General features: G+C 33.4%; 1 protein-coding gene and 1 long non-coding RNA gene across 3 annotated transcripts in view; one reads left to right on the top strand and one right to left on the bottom strand.

Annotated features, from left to right (window-relative positions):
- LOC135144785 (protein prickle-like) overlaps positions 1–17,851 on the bottom strand; it is an 889,236-nt gene that overhangs the window by 636,285 nt on the left and 235,100 nt on the right. The window contains exons 1-2 of one of the 2 annotated variants that reach the window (XM_064076863.1): positions 13,848–14,026; positions 1,998–2,181 (exon numbers count right to left, since the gene is read on the bottom strand). The exons of the other annotated variant lie outside the window; for it this stretch is intronic. Coding sequence (XP_063932933.1) covers positions 1,998–2,137 — 140 coding nt within the window. The 5' untranslated portion in view covers positions 2,138–2,181; positions 13,848–14,026. Of the gene's footprint in view, positions 1–1,997; positions 2,182–13,847; positions 14,027–17,851 lie in introns of those variants that run through there. 2 annotated transcript variants of the gene reach the window in all.
- The window catches only part of LOC135144794 (uncharacterized), a 117,225-nt gene that overhangs the window by 45,139 nt on the left and 54,235 nt on the right, over positions 1–17,851 (top strand). The gene's annotated exons all lie outside the window — the stretch shown is intronic.

The following is a 17,851-nucleotide window of genomic DNA, read 5'->3' as shown; positions in this document are numbered from 1 at the left end:
GGACTTATCCTAGCGATTTTCCAACGATCCGGAAACGTACTGGTTTTAAGAGCAAAATTTATAATGATGGACAGAGGTTGCGCTAGTATATACCTGCAGTCACTGATAAGAAAACTGGGAATCAAATCATCACCGCTCGTTCGTTTGTTTGTAAGTTTTGCCATAGTTGAAATCAAATCCTCCGGAGTGACATGGGTTATAGATAAACAATTGTTGTAGACGTAAGACGAAGATTCAGTGGGGATACAATTACTTCTAGGTGTAAATACATTGGAAAAAGTTGTAGCAAAAGCATTAACAATATCCTGAGGATCTGAAAATGTTTCTCCCGCATCATCAGATAATGAACAGGGAATTCTGGAAGTGCCATTCTTGGTATGTAAAAAACTCCATAAGGAAGATGGATCAGACTTGATGTTATTTTGAACTCGGTCCAGATAATTCTTATATGAGTTATCCATTTGATATTTAACTCTAAATTTAATCTTTAAATCTTTTGCTCCGATCATAATATTATAATTGAACCATTAATTAAAAGTTGCGTTTTTGGATTAAGTTTTCACTTGTGACTTATTTTTACTTAATTTCATTTGAGTTAATATTTTATACATATATATATATATTTTCTTTTTCTTTTTCTTTGTATTTACTGCACTACTTCATAATTATTGTTAATTTTTTTCCTTGTTACTGGGTGTATTATTACCTGTTGGGAATAAAGTATTATTATTATTATTAATATTATTATCCGAATAAGTAACATCTAATACGAAGCACCAATTCAGATTTTTATTCTGCACGTTTACAATATTTTGAAACATTTTACATTAACATTTTTTTTTTATTCCACTATATCCCCTAATTTTGAAGTGCAATGGTAATAAGGTATTACCTTCAAGATTTCAATTTGATTGTAATATTTAATCGTTAACACTTGCGCATTTCTTTTTAGAAGTATATAGGAAGTTCTGATTTGAAAATCGGATTATGCTGAACCAAATCAAGTACCCACATATAAAGTACCGTTCATTTCTACATCAACAATATTCCAATGTATAGGTTTAATATAAATTATTGGTTATTTCATGGAAAATCAGTACCATTTCTATACTACTATTCATTGCTACATTTAAAAACAACTACGTCAATGTATAAAGGAAATGTGGTGTACACAACCTATAAACGTATCAAAATGATTACAAAAGTCATAGTAGTATAACTTTAAGGGTTGTAAAACATGAGATTTATAGCTTTTAACTAGTGCTACAGGAAAATTTTAATTACACACTCCAATAAATGCGACGGTTCAATAAACTGTAATAAAATCGCTCTAATCCATCGCACGTCATACACCACGAGTACGATTACAAAACTAACGCTCCATCGACAGCCGCGACAACAACGCGCTTAATTGTCCAGCATCGATTCTACTCGATTGAAACGCATGCTCGTTAATAAGTCACCTGTTATTAACAGACCTCGCTGCTGATGTACAACATTAATCTAAACTGATGGACCAACTATATCCGATGTCAAAGCTGTGCCTAATTGATATTTTGCCGCCATTCAGACATCGAAGGAATTTTCTTAGGTTGTGCAACAAACGGAGACGCTTGATTAAACCAACCTAACCAGAAGATGGTTATAATTCTCGTTTTATCACTTAATCTCCAATCTATCATCACGCTAACGATCACTTGTCGGCAATCATCACGCTCGGTGATTCAACAATTTCATTTACAAATACGCACAATTACTGTTATTATGATAATTAGCGCCACTTTTTGTATTTTTACGGCCTTCTATGACGACAAAAATACACAAATCGGTCCCGGTTGCATCACGATATGAATTGTGATGATCCTAATCCACATTCATTAATCAAATTAATCCTCAATTAGCATTAGTAGGACGGGTGGGTTTGTTTTGGTTATGATGGAAGGTAGGTGAAATGCTCCAATCATCGAGGATAATTGTCCAATTTTTCGCACGATTACCTTTTTTTGTTGAGTTGCTCAGCACTGGACCATGGCCGTTTCTCTTCAGCGGTGTATCCAAAATTGCGGGCATGATTATTTTTATTTTTGACTTTGTCACGACACTGATGCAACCAACCCAGCGATTTTGTGCGTTTCATTTTACACAACACAGACACAATCACATGGCACCCACTGAGCTTACCTGCAACAAAGAAAACAAAATTTAATACTATATAATATATAATATATAATATAACTATATAATCGATGAGCTCAAAATGTAGAAGGTTACTTTAAAACTTTATAAAAAAAGTCTACAACGGTGAGGCCACATTTTTCACATAAGTAAATCACAAACATTAATTTATTTGATTTTATTTGCAAGTAAATATAAATACCATTTTTTAAGCTATGGTGACTTATTCGAAATGTTGTAAAATGATGGGAAAGTCTTTTTTCATATAAAGTGAGCCAAGGCAGCATTTATTGATATTTAAATTTATTTAGTTTGTATTTAGTGCACCAGGCTACAATATCAGTATTATGTTGAAATGAAAGTACATGTTCTAATTTATTTGTAGAATTAAAAATCTTTGCATTATCAGGACTAGCAAGAGGTCACAATCTCCCGACAGAGTGGGTTGTGTTTGTGTGCACTAGTTTTCACCTAATAAGGTAGGTTTTTCTTAATAGTAATTTTACGCTGTCTACTGTTCACATAATTGCTGACTGGGGCATAAATTTACAAAATTTCTTGTTGTTTAGATTACTGAATAATCCTTTGTTAATCATTACTTTTTGTAAGCTGCTAGTCGGATTTTTATAGGTGCTCCTTTATTTATATGTGTAGTTAATTTAAACTACCTAGTAACAGGAAGACAAACGACACAGATGTAGTTGTAGCATCTGCGTTCTTGTAACTACTGCTGATTTTAATCTTAAACTTAATAGTTATTGCGATTACACAATGTGATGTTTGTCGTGGTTTCATCCACTATTCTTGCGTTGAATTATCTGAATCTGATACAGTCATTCATTAAAATCTGAACTCCTAGGTTCCATTGAACAATCCAAAATTGAGTTTGAACAAAAACTGCGGGTGATAAAATCGGAAATTTCTACCGTCTAACGAGCAATGTTATTCTTTTATGATATTTAGAATGTTCAGTCTTCTCCGACTGAAGTAGTTTAACAATGCTATTTTAGCCTTGAAAAATAAAAACCGAGATATAAACATAAAGGATGATGTTGATGAAACTTCTATGCAACGTGAATATAAAGTTAAACTTCGCGCGGAACTTCAACAGCAAGAGACTAATAGAGAGGAAAAAACCTAACTGTATGGTAGGTCAAAGGCATCTCCTCTGGCTAAATTTAATGAATTTCTTTTGTCAATTTCTAAATTGAGTCCTACATTTATTCTTATTACCGATTCACATCTCAATTCGAATATCCCGCACTCTGTAATAGATATTTCCACGTACATAGTTTGTAGAAGTAACCGTATTAGGTGCAAGTGAGCTGGAGGGTGTATTTGTGTACTGAATTCCCTAAATACGGTTCCAATAAATTGTAGATGTTCGTAATGAATAGCCTACCGCACATAGTCTGTGTGGCTAAAAATTATGATTCAAAATATAACTATTCGTCTATTCGTCTATCTACCATCTATCATCCACCTTCTTCCACATTAGACGTGTATTAAGTGCAGGTTTTTCCATGCGAGCTCCTGATTTTCGTGAGTAGATTGTGGTGAAATCTACCATTTAATTATTTAATTGTTGCTGGTTACATTACTAATGTCATGTTTTGGCGAATGTGTGGTTTTTCAGCATTTTTGATTGTGTGTAGTAACAGTACTTTTTCATAGTTTACATTCTACCTTATCAAGTTGCTTATATTTTTTAGTAGAGTTGCTGCTTTTCTTTCGCTTTTTTATTAAGATTAATATAGCTTTGTAACTAATAACTTAACTATTAAAATTGAATTTTGACTCTTACTGTTCCCCGTCAAGGGGTACAGTGGTTTATATGTACTTTGCAACAACATTTGTTACAATGGTCACAAAATGCACTAAGTGTGATCGACATATTAACACTCGTAATGAACCATACGTCAAGTGTTCTAAATCATGTAAAGGTCATTTCCATATACTTTGTGTCAATATTGATATTGACTCTTTTGCGAAACTTAAAAAACAGGGTAAATTTCAGTCCTGGTGTTGCGAATTTTGTAGTTTAATTGTTGATACTCAGTTAGAATCTGGTTCCACTAATAATTCTACATATTTTTTGGTTAATATGGAAATTTTGACAGGATTGATTGAATCGGCAATTAGACCACTAACTGCTCAAATTTGTGAATTTGAGTGAAAAATTTATAATTTATCTCGTGAAAACGATAGCCTACGTATTGAAGTTCAAAAATTACAAAAATCTTCTCAAAGCATCAACCTTAATGATAATAAGTTACGTAATGATTTCAATGTACAGGAAGAAATAAACAGTAAAATATCGTATGCTGAAAATGTGACAAAAAAATCTCAGAATACCATTATCGTTAAACCCAAAGATAAAAATCAATCATACACCAATAAAGGACGGAGGTGTGCTTCTCGGATGCGATGATGCAAACAAATTCAAACAAATCGCTGCCGAAAAATTGCCCCATTCTTATGAGTTATGAGGTACGAGAGGTTAAACCGTATCGTCCACAAATACGAGTTACTAGTTTTTCAGATAATATCAGCGAGGATAGTTTACTTGCTTACTTAGTAATGCAAAATGATTACATTTTTTCTTCTGAATGTAAACTATTAAAAAGTAAAAACTTATCCTTTGAAAAACAAAGAGACAGTTTTTCAGGCCGCATTCGAGGTTGACTCTACTACATACAAAAAAACTTTAGCTGTGGGACATTGTTTTGTTGGTTCAGATCCCTACGCAATTTATGACCAGATTGACATATCAAGGTGCTACAAGTGTAATGGCTACGGTCATTCTTCTAAAAGCTGTAAGAAAGTTGTTACCTGTTCTAAGTGTTGTGGTAACCACAGCCTTAAAGATTGTAAATCGGAAGCTTTCAACTGTGTTAACTGCGAGAACCTTAAATCAAGAAGTAATTTCAGTGATGTAGATACTAATCACGCTGTGTGGGACTACGAAAAATGCAGATATAGGGAACTGACCATTAAGAAAATCAGGCAGGACCTGTTTGGTTTTGCGCTATAGCAATCATTAGATGACATATCTTCAGTTAGCTTCAGTAGCAAGTCGTCTTTGCCTAGATATCAACAATTAAATCATGACATTCTGCAAACTCATTCTGCAGACCTTTGTATTCACTACCAAAATGTCAGGGGATTCAATACAAAACTTGCTGAATTTTACAACGCCATTTCCAGTTGCCAGTATAAGATTAAAGCTCTCACTGAAACTTTCTTGAACAGTTCCGTATTTAACTCCGAAATATGTGATCATAATTATACAATCTACAGAGTGGTGTTTTGTTGGCGGTTAGTTCCTACCTGAAATCGAGTAGAGTTGACGTTAATAATTTTAATTTTGCTTCTGTCCCCATGATAGATCTGTTGGTCGTTAAAGTAAGCAATGGCCATCGTTATCCTCATGTCATTACAGTCTACCCTCCTCCTGCTCCAAGAACTAGTGCTAAAGACGTTGAAATCTTTCTAGAATTGCTTGGTGCCTACTGCGTCACTCTTATTGGAGATATTATGAACCTAGGAAATTTTAATATTCCGGCATATGTAGATTACTCAACTCTTAATCACATCAACGATGGAAAAACTGGAGCTCTTGTGAATTTTCTCAAATTGACTGACTTGATTCAATTTAATGATGTTCCTAACGATAACTCTTGTTTTTTGGACTTGGTTATGTCAAATAATAAATGTGATTTAGTTAGGGCTAATGAGTTATTATTACCTGAAGACCGTCATCATCCGAGTCTTGAAATATGTTTTAAATACAGTACACCATCGAATAAAAATAAATTTAGTAATAATAATTGCAAGATAAGTATAACTTTCGTAAAGCTAACTTACCTTTACTATATGAATATTTGTTAACTGAAAATTGGCCAATACTGGAAATATGTGATAATGTTGATGCTGCTTGTCAATTATTTTATAATAAACTATACATGATCTTTGTCCTCACTGTGCTCAAATATGTCAGTAAATCTTCTACATTCAAATATCCGATATTATAAGAAAATTAAAACTGAAATGGAAATCTTGGAATAAATATTAACAAAATCGCCAACCGCGTTTATATAACGAATTTACGAGTAAATCTTTGAGAGCTCAGGTCAAATATGATATTCGTATTGCCTACTAAAACTACATTAAAAATATTGAAGATAACATTGGTAAAAATCCTTCTAAATTTTGGTCTCATATTCGTCTCTTAAGAAATGAAAATAGTATTCCCGGAATCATGAGTTATAAAGGTGACGAACTTACAGATTTAAAATCTATTGTGAACTCATTCGCTGACCATTTTCAACAATCTTATGTTCAGTCTCAGTCTTCTCCACTACCCACAGTTACTTCTTTATCCGTATTGTAGATTAGTAAATTTGAAGAAGAAGACGTCTTTAAGGCCTCACGAAAAATAAAATCCAAATTCACTTCAGGTCCAGACGGAGTTCCGGCCTTTATTTTAAATGATTGCGCTAATGCCTTTGCATATCCATTAACTATTTTGTTTAAATTGTCTCTCAAGCTCAGTATTTATCTTATCTTACTTTGGAAAAGGTCGGTTATTCGTCCTATATTTAAAAATGGTGATAGAACGTTAATCGAGAAGTATAGACCTATTATTGTCTCATCTGTAATTTTTCGAAAGTTTATGAAATTCTTCTATACGACATAATTTCCAACTACTGTCGACCTTATATTTATCTCGTCCTTCCAGCATGGATTTTTATAAGGGGAGGTCAATTGACACAAATCTCTGTTGCTTCACTGAATTTGTTGCCGTCTCTTAACGCTGAAAGTCAGGTGGGTGTTATTTTTACTGACTTTTCAAAAGCATTTGACAGGCTGGACCACTTCATATTGCTTGACAAGCTAAACAAATTTGGTCTTGCGGACTCTTTAATAAATTTACTTTCATCGTATCTAATAGGAAGGTCTCAGTCAGTCACTTGCTCTAATGTCAGCTCTGTTAATATCAATGTATCTTCAGGCGTGCCCCAGGGCACAATTTTGGGCCCATTACTGTTTATCATCTTTATAAATGACATCTCAGAAAATATAGAGTCTTCTTGTCTTCACTATGGCGATGACATGAAATTATTCAGATGAGTCAACTGTGTGTCTGATTACCTTAAACTTCAAAATGACTTGAATTTGGTTACTGACTGGCGTACTAAAAACTTATTACCTTTAAATAATATGATGTCATTTTCACTTAAGCTTAAGCATAATGTTTCAAACTTCGACTACAAGTTAGAAAACACCGTGTTAAATCGTATTGACAAAAGAAAAGATCTAGGGGTGGTGTTTGATAGCAAATTGTCTTTTAGTTATCATTATGACCACATTGTGTCTGCAGCCTCTAAGTCTCTGGGTTTTATAATTCGTAATTCCAAACATTTTAGTAATTGTGATACTCTTTTAAGATTATATTGCTCTTTTGTACGTTCCAAACTCGAATTTGCTTACACAGTTTGGTCTCCTGGTAATAACGTTCACTATGTTAACATTGAAAATGTTCAAAAGCACTTTCTAAAATATTTGCATGTCAAGAAGTATGGGTTTTATCCAGAAAGAGGTTTTCCTCAAGAAGAACTCTTGAAGATTTTCTTGTTACGGAGCCTTGAAAATCGGCGTCTCTTAAATTCACTCATTTTTCTATATAAAATCATAAATAGTAGATGTGATTGTTCCCAGCTCCTAGAGAAACTATCTCTGCATATTCCTAGAGTAAATAGTCGTGACCACTTATGTTTTTATGTTCACACGCCCAGGATTAACATTCAAGAATTTTCTCCTAAGTATTTTTAAAATGTATAGAAATTACAATGTCTTTCACAACAGTTTTGACATTTTTGACTGAACAACATGTTGCTTGATATTTGTTGCCTAGTGTTGCCTGTTGTAGGCGTGCGACAATGTGGCACAAAATTTCAATTAAGGTCGCTATGGAAATATTATGTGTAGCATGCGTCAATGCCGCATGCTACACACAGTCTTTCCATTGAAGGATTACACAGCGACATTAATTGAAATTTTGTGCCACATTGTCGCACGCCTACAACAGGCAACACTAGGCAACAAGTATCAAGCAACATGTTGTTCAGTGTTGCCTCAGTGGAATTCCGGCTTTACATACCTACATGGAATCACACTGAGCAGTGTCAATCAACCTCAAATGGGCGTCACGTTGGAAGTATTGTGAAAAAAGTGAACACCCTACATTAGTTAGCAGGACCTTTAGGTTTTAAAAATATGTCTCCAGTTCGTCTTGAACGAATCTAAAAATTATACAGTAGACCTGTTCCGAACTACGCAGCACCAGTATGGCCCGCATTTAGCCAGAATAGAAATTCTGTAACAAGTCTGAACTATGGCATACTATATTCCACACGAGCGGAAAGTATGTCCCACGAGCTAAAGACGAATGGAAGGGATCCGAGAATATAGATCTCTTCTTCTACGATGTTTGTTTTAGTGAGAGGAAAAATGTGAGACAAACAATATTAAACACAGAATTTGAGAAATGTTCTGTCTTTATACTCAATCATAAAGTATTCAACTTAACTTAAACCGAATAATATTTATCACAATTTTCACTTTTTTTTTATTTTTTTTAACTCTATTTACAGATACAAAATGTCGCTAGGGGTTATTATTCTAACACTAGAGTGAGAATGTCATTCCATACAGTTTTTAAGAACGAACCCATTCTACGTTTGAAATTAGAAGTGGAATGGAAACATTCTGAAACGATCGTAGAAAAACATTAATTTTTTGGGACAAGCCCAACGTGGTTTCACCTCACTCTCACCGGCTCTAAAAAATTATCATCATGAAGAGAGGTTTGCTGATTCACGTTTATCTCCCTTAAGTATCTGATGAACGAGAAGGGATCTGATCGAAACCTCTGCAAAATATTCCATGGGCACTGTTCTTGCAGCTTAACACTGTTTGTTTTTGGTACAAATTTTTGCATCTTTGAAGACAGGATTTTAAGATTGTGAGGCAACGTTTTCGTAAATCCTGCCAACAATATTTCATTAGTATTACCAACCGAATATCGAACTTTGGAATTAATTGCCAGAAAATGTAATTACAGCTGCGACAGTGAACATTTTTAAAACTCGACTGGATTCTGGCAGTTATGAGTCAGTGTTAGCTGAAGATCTATAAACTTAGGAAAAGTATAGAGTAACTTCATTTACTATTTCCTGTAATTTTTCAGATGTACATTGCATCTGTGCGGTGGCATCAATTTACTAAAAATCTGCTTTACCTACGTGAATTCAAAATTATAGAGTCTATCACATAATTTGGGATAATTAGCTCTTTTAAACTTTTACAACAAATTTTTCGGGATTTTGCAAATGTCGATGATACATTTGAAGTGAGATGGATAATCAGAATTATCTAATTATGTTGCACTTCAAAAACATTTTTGATTTTTTTGTAAAGTTGTGCAGAAATGTTAAGAGCACAAAATATTGCCCAATATTGGAACACCAAAGTAATCATAAAATTGTGAAAAAATTTTTACTGCTAATTAAATTGCACAAATTAATTAAACACTAATGTAACTACCTATCACGTTTAAATTAATGCTACAACAGCTTTGTACACTTATGGAAATCTACTACGAATTGACCTTTCTGATTCTGTAATAAATTGCAGCGAATAAGTGAGTCACAGCGGTAAAATTACCATGATCCGTGTCTCTAAGAAAGATTTAATTTGCAATTTTTTTTATTTTCCAAAAAGTAATGGTGGTATCCTTCCACGACTTTTGAAGGTTTTGAACCGTTTAATTGACGTTCAGCCCCCGCAGCATTTGAAAATGTCGTAGTTAGCATTTCATTTGACGCAATGTACCGTGAAGTATTGGAAGCTTAATTTCGGAATTTCCACATCGTGTTCACACCCACGAACTTGAAGAGTGCTTTCTACTTTCGTGCAGCTGAATAATCGAGAATAAGTGACGAATAATGGTCAAACGGGGTTATACAATGTAGTTTGTTGCAAAATAATGGAAAACACTTGTCCATTTTGGTTTTGGTGTCCAGTACCTTCTCATGCAAGGGTGAACAAAGTTTTATTTTTCAGTGCAATAGATCAAGGAAAGTAAGAGAAGATGGATAAATTTTTAACTTCATCATAAAAAATGTTCATTGGGAGGAGTTCAAAGCAAGCACGTGTGTTCGATTTGCTTTAATATGTTTTTAAGTTTTAGAGGTCGTAAATCCGTATAAAATTTGGCAAGAATCGGTCCACTCATTTCGGAGATTATCTAACCTAATAAAAATCAGCATAGACGACAAATAGACTACAGATAGACAGATAGACGAAAACGGGTGACATACTTTTTTGTACTGTAGGGGTCATAAAACGTCGAGAAAACATAAAAGTAGCCATTCGTCCGATGGAACCTATTACAATACTCCTTAACTTACACTCGGAAATTAAAAAAACCTTATTGCTTCAAGTGTATTCTTTAGGGAAGATGATATTATTAGTACTACATTATTATTCTCAGAATTTATAGAAATTGAAATATATATTTTAAACCACTATAAACATCGCCGCTTCCATAAACCGCAATATATTCCTGATGGTGTCAAATTTTAATCAGGTCGGTAAAATAACGTTTTATTATAGTGGAAACGTCTGATTAATGTTTATTCATAATAATAATAATATTGGTGTTTTTATGAAATTCATGTTAAAAATAATCCAAAAATAATTAGCATCACCAAAAAAGAGTTAATGAATATTACAAAACCTATAAAATTTTATGAAAATTCACAGTTACATGTATATTTTAATATAAGCATTAATAAATAGCCTTTCAATTAAAAACAAAATGTGAATTATCAGCAACCATAAATCAAAGAGATATTCAAACGTCCTAGTCGCAATTTTTCTGTGCGTAGTTCAGACCTACACAGTTTTTCTTTATTATCTCCATAATTTACATATTACACCATAAAGCAATCTTACGACTGTGCTAATGACAACACGGGATGCCTCATGGTGCGAATAAAACTGAAGTATGCATTTTACGTTAACACCGCCTGCGTTGAATTCACCCAAGATTGTCACACGGAAATTAAAAACCAAAATTTTGACCCGCACAAGTCACTTTATAACCTTTGCAATAATAAAGTTCATAAATCAAAATATCCACGGAGGTTCACATGGTGAACAACTTCGAAAGCTTTATGAGTCATTTTTGTGACAAGCTGTTATTAAAATGCAGTTGTGTTATAAGTTATAAATAATCAAATTTCGCTGATAATTGCAAGTTCAAATGAAAAATGCAACAGCTCATCCGAAATTTTCATATTAATAAATTAAATCGTCAAAATTAAGTTTAGCTAGTGTACGTTTTATTCAAACACACAACTACTTTTCAGAAAGATTAAAAAAAAACTGATGGCACATGCACGAATAACTTTTATTAGCAATTTTTTTTTCAGAATTTATCTCGTCTAAAAAATGCAGTTCCATTCTTATCAAATCGGGAACTCACTCAACCCATCCGTTACAAATCCCCAGTTAACAATGACTCTCACATTTTGTCTTGTTAATAACTTAACGAGGCTGCAATTTAAATAATTCCCGTGACTTTATTGTATTCAAACTGGATCTGCTTGAAACTACACGGTCTTACTTGTTTTTGCTTGGCTGTCTGCAATTTGCGATAGCAGACCTGGTTTGATTGGATAAAAAGATCAGAACTATGTAATTTGTCTGGAAAAATTCTTTCAGTCCGCTATGGGTCCTCGCTAATGGATGCCTCTATAAATATTCATGCTGACATACATTTGCATACGACATCTTAAAAGTAACCTAATATTGTCGGTATTTGATATTAAAATTAATTATGAAGTTATTGAGGAATTATAGCCTATTACTGGAGATCAAAAGAGGCCGGTCCTTTTCACCAAATGGACTGTGATAAAGATGTACTTTTGACTTAATCCATGTTGTCATCAGTGTTTTGATTTTTCAGACAGAGTAAAGTGGATTTGATTTTTTTAAATGTTGCTATAAACTGACTTCTCTAACTAGAATATCTGTCTAGTTCCCATGTAATTACGACACACGTGATTAAGAGTTAAAAAATATACTGATTTGATTTAGATAGTCATCTTTACAACCAATTAATCAGACACATAATATTGAAATGTTTTTCTTTCTGGACACTATAATGTTTATTTATCGTCACTTGTCACAAGTTTTTAACCGAAGTTAAGATGTTTAAAGTAATAATTATTATGTAAATATAAGCGCTAAAACTTCATGTAAAGCAATGTTTAAACACAATGTTTACCGCGATAATTTACAATTCAAAATATATTTGTCTACATTACGGGTGTATGTTTGTTTTATGTGACTAGTTATTATTAATTGCTAAAGTAATACCATTACTTTTAAATTTGTGATGGTGCATCGTCTTTCATGTATGTACTATAATGTGTGCCACTGCATAGAAATCACAAAGTTTACAAAAAAGTAAGTTTGACTGTACTTTTCGAAAATATCTGGTAGTTCGCACATCAAACATCATATAACAATTCAAAGATACAAAATCTGTGTATAATAAAAATTGGAAGGATTTATCGTTTAGACTACTACCAAATAGTAGTACACTGAATTAAACAAAGTTGACAGATTTAACTTGATGACCTAACGTATCATAACTGGTAAAGTTTATATATACTACTGTTATATTGTTATTAAATTTTTATCATATTAAATCGTACATTAGAGTACAATGTTGGCAAAACTTCAAAAACCCATTTGGCACGATTCTGCATGTAAATTTGGGTTTAATACGAATACGGTCTGCCCTTTAGAATCAAGAAATAACGTTTTCAATGATTTTATTTATTTATCCTTTTTGTTTCTGTGGTCTGTATTCGTCGTCCGAATTTAAGTTTAATTTCAGCCTCTAATCAGATGGGTTTACAACATCAATATACTTACAATAAAACACTAAACATTATCATAATACTTATTAATTAGTAATTTATTTTAAAAGTCAACAACTTTTCCCTCAGCAATCAATAACCGGTAAATTTATTGTTATCTGAAACGAGACACAATTAGCATTCATGAATTAACAATAAGTTACGTCATTTGCACTTCAGACAAGGTTAAGCCTCTAGAAAAAATATTATCCACAGAACAATTTTGTACTTAATACCTTTAACAGCACCAATTATTCGCCACACTCACGACGCATTTCTTTACTTTCTAATACCACTTGCACTAGATGAAAGTGCAAATCAATTAAGAGCACGTTTGTCTACAAAGAAGATTTATAATGGTGCAATTTAGGAAAAGAATTCAGCCAATCCCTCTTCTCCCAATAAGATAATTTTCAAGCAATTTGCCATAAAATCTGAAAACATGTGCGTTTACTATTTTTGGGAGCGCAGTGACTAACCAGATCCGACTGTGCAAATCGACGTGCAACATTGTAATATGCCTGTTATTATCGCGAAGAATTTACTTCGCAATAACGGTTCCAGAAAATCTCCACCGCCGTGATGCCCATTGTTTTCAAACGCGTACCGTTGCTCTGGGTATTTTTTTTCGTACCACGAAAGCAACAAGCATAAGGCTGTAAAATTACTACTTACAAAACACATAATATCCGGTTGACTAATCACTTAATTGATCACCAGACACTGCACAAAACCCGCACAAAAATTTAACAATAACGCCAGCTTCTCCGAGTCGGAACCCGCGCGGTTACATAACACACAATTGTAAACAAATCGAGAACGAGTAAGACACGACCTGTAAAGTCTATCTGCGAACCGGCTACACCTGAAGAGAGTTTACGGCTGACTCCAAGGCGAAGAACGAGTAGTGGGCAATACAAAGAATCAATCATAAAGAAATGTCCCAGTATTATGTGGCTGATAATGTTGAGAAATCCATTACAAATTTTATTGGTTCTATCACGCGCTGACACGTTTCAATACGAAATGGCATAAAACATCCGTGTAACAATAAAGACGTAACAAACGAAGAACGCTTTTATGGGGTATCCCTAATTTAGCACTTTTCTATTACAGGAGTGACGTTGTGTTCTTTTAACGCAGATTCTCCGAATCCGAGGAATAATACGTGTATATGATTTTGAAGTTTGAACTTCAAAGGTTTGTCTAAATTATCACGTAGTGCCATTGACCCTCTACAGGTGTTCTACATTTGTCCAAAAATTTATTATTCACTTGTTCGGCTCTCACAGTGAGTCAAAGTTTTGTCACTTCCCTAATATAAAAGTGCAGAAATATTAGTTTCCGTACTTATTTCATACACCAGGTAAACGTAAAGACAAAATTATTGTTAAATAAACTTTTTAAATTTTTATCTTTGATATTATTTCTAGTGATTCAGCTAAAACAAAAATATTTATACACAGTTGGAATTCCCGAGTGTCCTTCAAACTTTATTAGACAAAATTAATAAACGGCAAAAATCTATTCTATAGGATCAGATCCTCAAAACAATGTCGTTCTCTTAAGGGCTGCTGATTGTGTTGTATTAATTCTATTAATGTAATGGGTATAAAGCTCAAAGTATAAGCAGAATATTGTATATCCTGATAATATTTCTTCGGTTAGAAGACCTCGCCTTACAGCTATTACTTACTAGCGCCTGCATCATCGAATATCCCGTCGTGTCCATTGCCAAGAGATTCGCAGATTACTCTTGGAAAACATTAATTATACAAATCACGGCTGGATGGTATGCGCTGATTTTAACCTGACACGGTTGTTTTTGGATCAACAAGCCGAAAACATAAAAATGTCTGGCTTGTTTCTAAGCAGTGGATAATGTTTTACAGACTTTTTTTAGTGTTTCATAAGCCAAGAACATTAAAATACAGTTTTCCGTTTCCGTATGTCTGTCCGTTGTACTTTAACATTATGATGAAGATAAGCATAGTATTCTCTCTGTTCCAAGTCTACTTTTAATAACAATATTAATAATAATAATAATAATTAAGACTCATTTACAAATAAGATGACGGTAAAGTTGCAGTAAATACTTCGAAAGAAGTTGCTCTAAAAAGTTGAGAATGATATTTCAATAAAATCCATTATTTAATCAATACGTGTAAACTTAAATGTTGATAATCGACAATTTGCTGAGCTCTTACTAAACCTTGGTAGACAGTTCCGGTACATACTGTTAGACAATCAATAAACACTTTAAAAATAAGTACACCACAAACATAAACCTAATTTCTAAAAGTATTTAGAACTTGATGTAGTATTTTGTTCTGATGTGATTTTTACTTCCCAAGCGTAAGCTAAGGAAGTATAGTAATCGAGTCCATTGGACAAATGGCCACTTTTATGTTTTCTAGACGTTTCATGACCCCTATAGTTTATGAGCAAACCGGATATTATATATTCTAAAGTTCGGAATTGTATACAGAAAAAAACATGTAAATATGCGCATATATATGCAGAGAAATTTTGCATAATATGCAAAAAATTGTTAAAATATGCAAGAAATATATGCAAACTATGCAAGAAAAATTACTTTTTTTACACATTAATATTTTATTTTTATCAGTTCTTACAACACTTATAACTTAGATAATACATATTATCATATTAAGCTACACATTTACAAATTAAAACCAACTATGTGGCTGTATTATATCATTTTATTAACCAGCTATTTTATTAACTAACTAGTAACTCTCTTGAAAAATATTATTATTGGAGTTTTAACTCCTTTCTTTTCCTATTATAGAACATGTATACGACGCGCGCCGGAATAGGCTATCGAATTCTACTTCAACACCGACACCGACACCGACACCGACACCGGTCTGAACTGAGTCTGAACATAGGCATGTAACGCCGCGCTATATTTTTGTACAATATTATTCTAATAATTAAATATTTCTATATGATAAATAAATAAAAAAAGTATATTTTATAATAAACAACAATTGACAATACATGGATAATAGAGATGTACCGACTGTAGGTCTGGCCGACTAACCGACTAGCCGATTGTTCGGCCAGCAAAAGCCGACTAGTCGGCCGACTGTTCGGCTTTGCTAAAACCGGTTTATAAATGCGACAGACAGTGTGTTTTCTCTTTCTATTTCTCTGACTACCTTAAAAATTTGTTTTATTTTAATAAAAGGAATAACTAAAGTTCCTTTGTTTTTCAAAAAATGTGTTAAATTTGTTTGGATAATTTTAACATTTAATTTTTTTTAGTAACTCACTACAAAAATAAAGAATAACACAATTTAGAGCCAGTTTATACAATATTTTAACTGAGATTAAGTTGATCGTGCATTTAACAAGGCCATTAGCGACGTCTGATTGGCGTAGAGTCGGTCATATGGTAGGTACTTTAACGCGGGGTTAAAAATTAAATCGCAATTAAATATTTAATTGAGGTTCTGTAAACCGGGTTTAATTATTATTATTATTATTATTAATACAAAAATAAGGATGGAGGTAAAACCTATGTATCCAAATAGAAATAAGAGACAATTTCAATAATTGTTTTATATACTATTTTAATTTGGGAGCAGTACGGCTCAGATAGACCCTAGCGCGGCACAGCGATAATGTTCATGAAGCAACGCTGTCCGCAGTCACTTTGTGGATGGGTGGCCAAGATCGCCATACCTATCTGAGCGGCTCGGTGCGTCTCCCCCCTCGACACCCACCCAATGGGTAAAAGAGGGTAACAGATTATATATATACTATTTTAATTTTAATAAAAAAAAGCCGACCGATCGGCTGTTTAGCCGACTAGTCGCCGACTGCAGCCGACGATGAAAAACGGCCGAATAGTCGGCTTATCCGACCGGTCGGCCACTAGTCGGTACATCCCTAATGGATATGTACTTTCATCATCATTTTGTCAAAAAATACAAATGCATCATACTTTTAGTTTTTAATGACTTCGCCGCGTATACGTTTTTAATTTATATAAATTGACAACGCACATTTAAAACTCCATTCGTCCCTGGGTCGACGCACTCTATTTCGCATTTATTATAATATGTTTTCTAGATTTTCCACTTTAAATGAATGCCTTCGATCACTTAAAATATACACTTCCAGACAAAAAAACCCCAGACACTTGAATTTTTGAGTACCTGAACTTGGTTAAACTTTTGTAAAAAATGTTCCAAAAAGCAAAACATGATTGTATTCATTAACAGAAAACAACACTTTATTCTATAACATGTGGAAACAGAAAAAAAAATAAAAAAATGATAACACTAAACATTATCGCTAGCCATCATTCGTTCGAATGATGGCTAGCGATACGGTTGTTGGTTCCATCGATCCAGTTATTAAATGTGAATATTGTAGTAGTTCAGTTAAAAATCGTGTTACGTGTAAAAAGTGTAAAGCGGTTTTTCACCCTTCTTGTTATAATAGAGCTATAATGGTTAAAAACCCTTTTTGTGTACATGAAAAGGACACATTGTGTGAAGGTGACATTGAAATGGAATCTTGTGAAAAAAACAATTGAAGAAGAAACACAATCCTTAAGGAATCAGGTCTATGAACTACAGCAGCAAGTGAGAGATCTAACAGCATCAAACATTGATCTCATTCGTCTTTTAGAATCACATTATCCT

The sequence above is a fragment of the Zophobas morio genome, unplaced genomic scaffold, assembly GCF_036711695.1.
Source record: "Zophobas morio isolate AGI-343-1 ecotype UQ-CSIRO unplaced genomic scaffold, CSIRO_AGI_Zmor_V1 ptg000108l, whole genome shotgun sequence".
Classification (NCBI taxonomy): Eukaryota; Metazoa; Arthropoda; class Insecta; order Coleoptera; family Tenebrionidae; genus Zophobas; species Zophobas morio.
The sequence above is the reverse complement of the archived record's forward strand: the minus strand, read 5'-3'. Positions and strand labels throughout refer to the sequence as shown.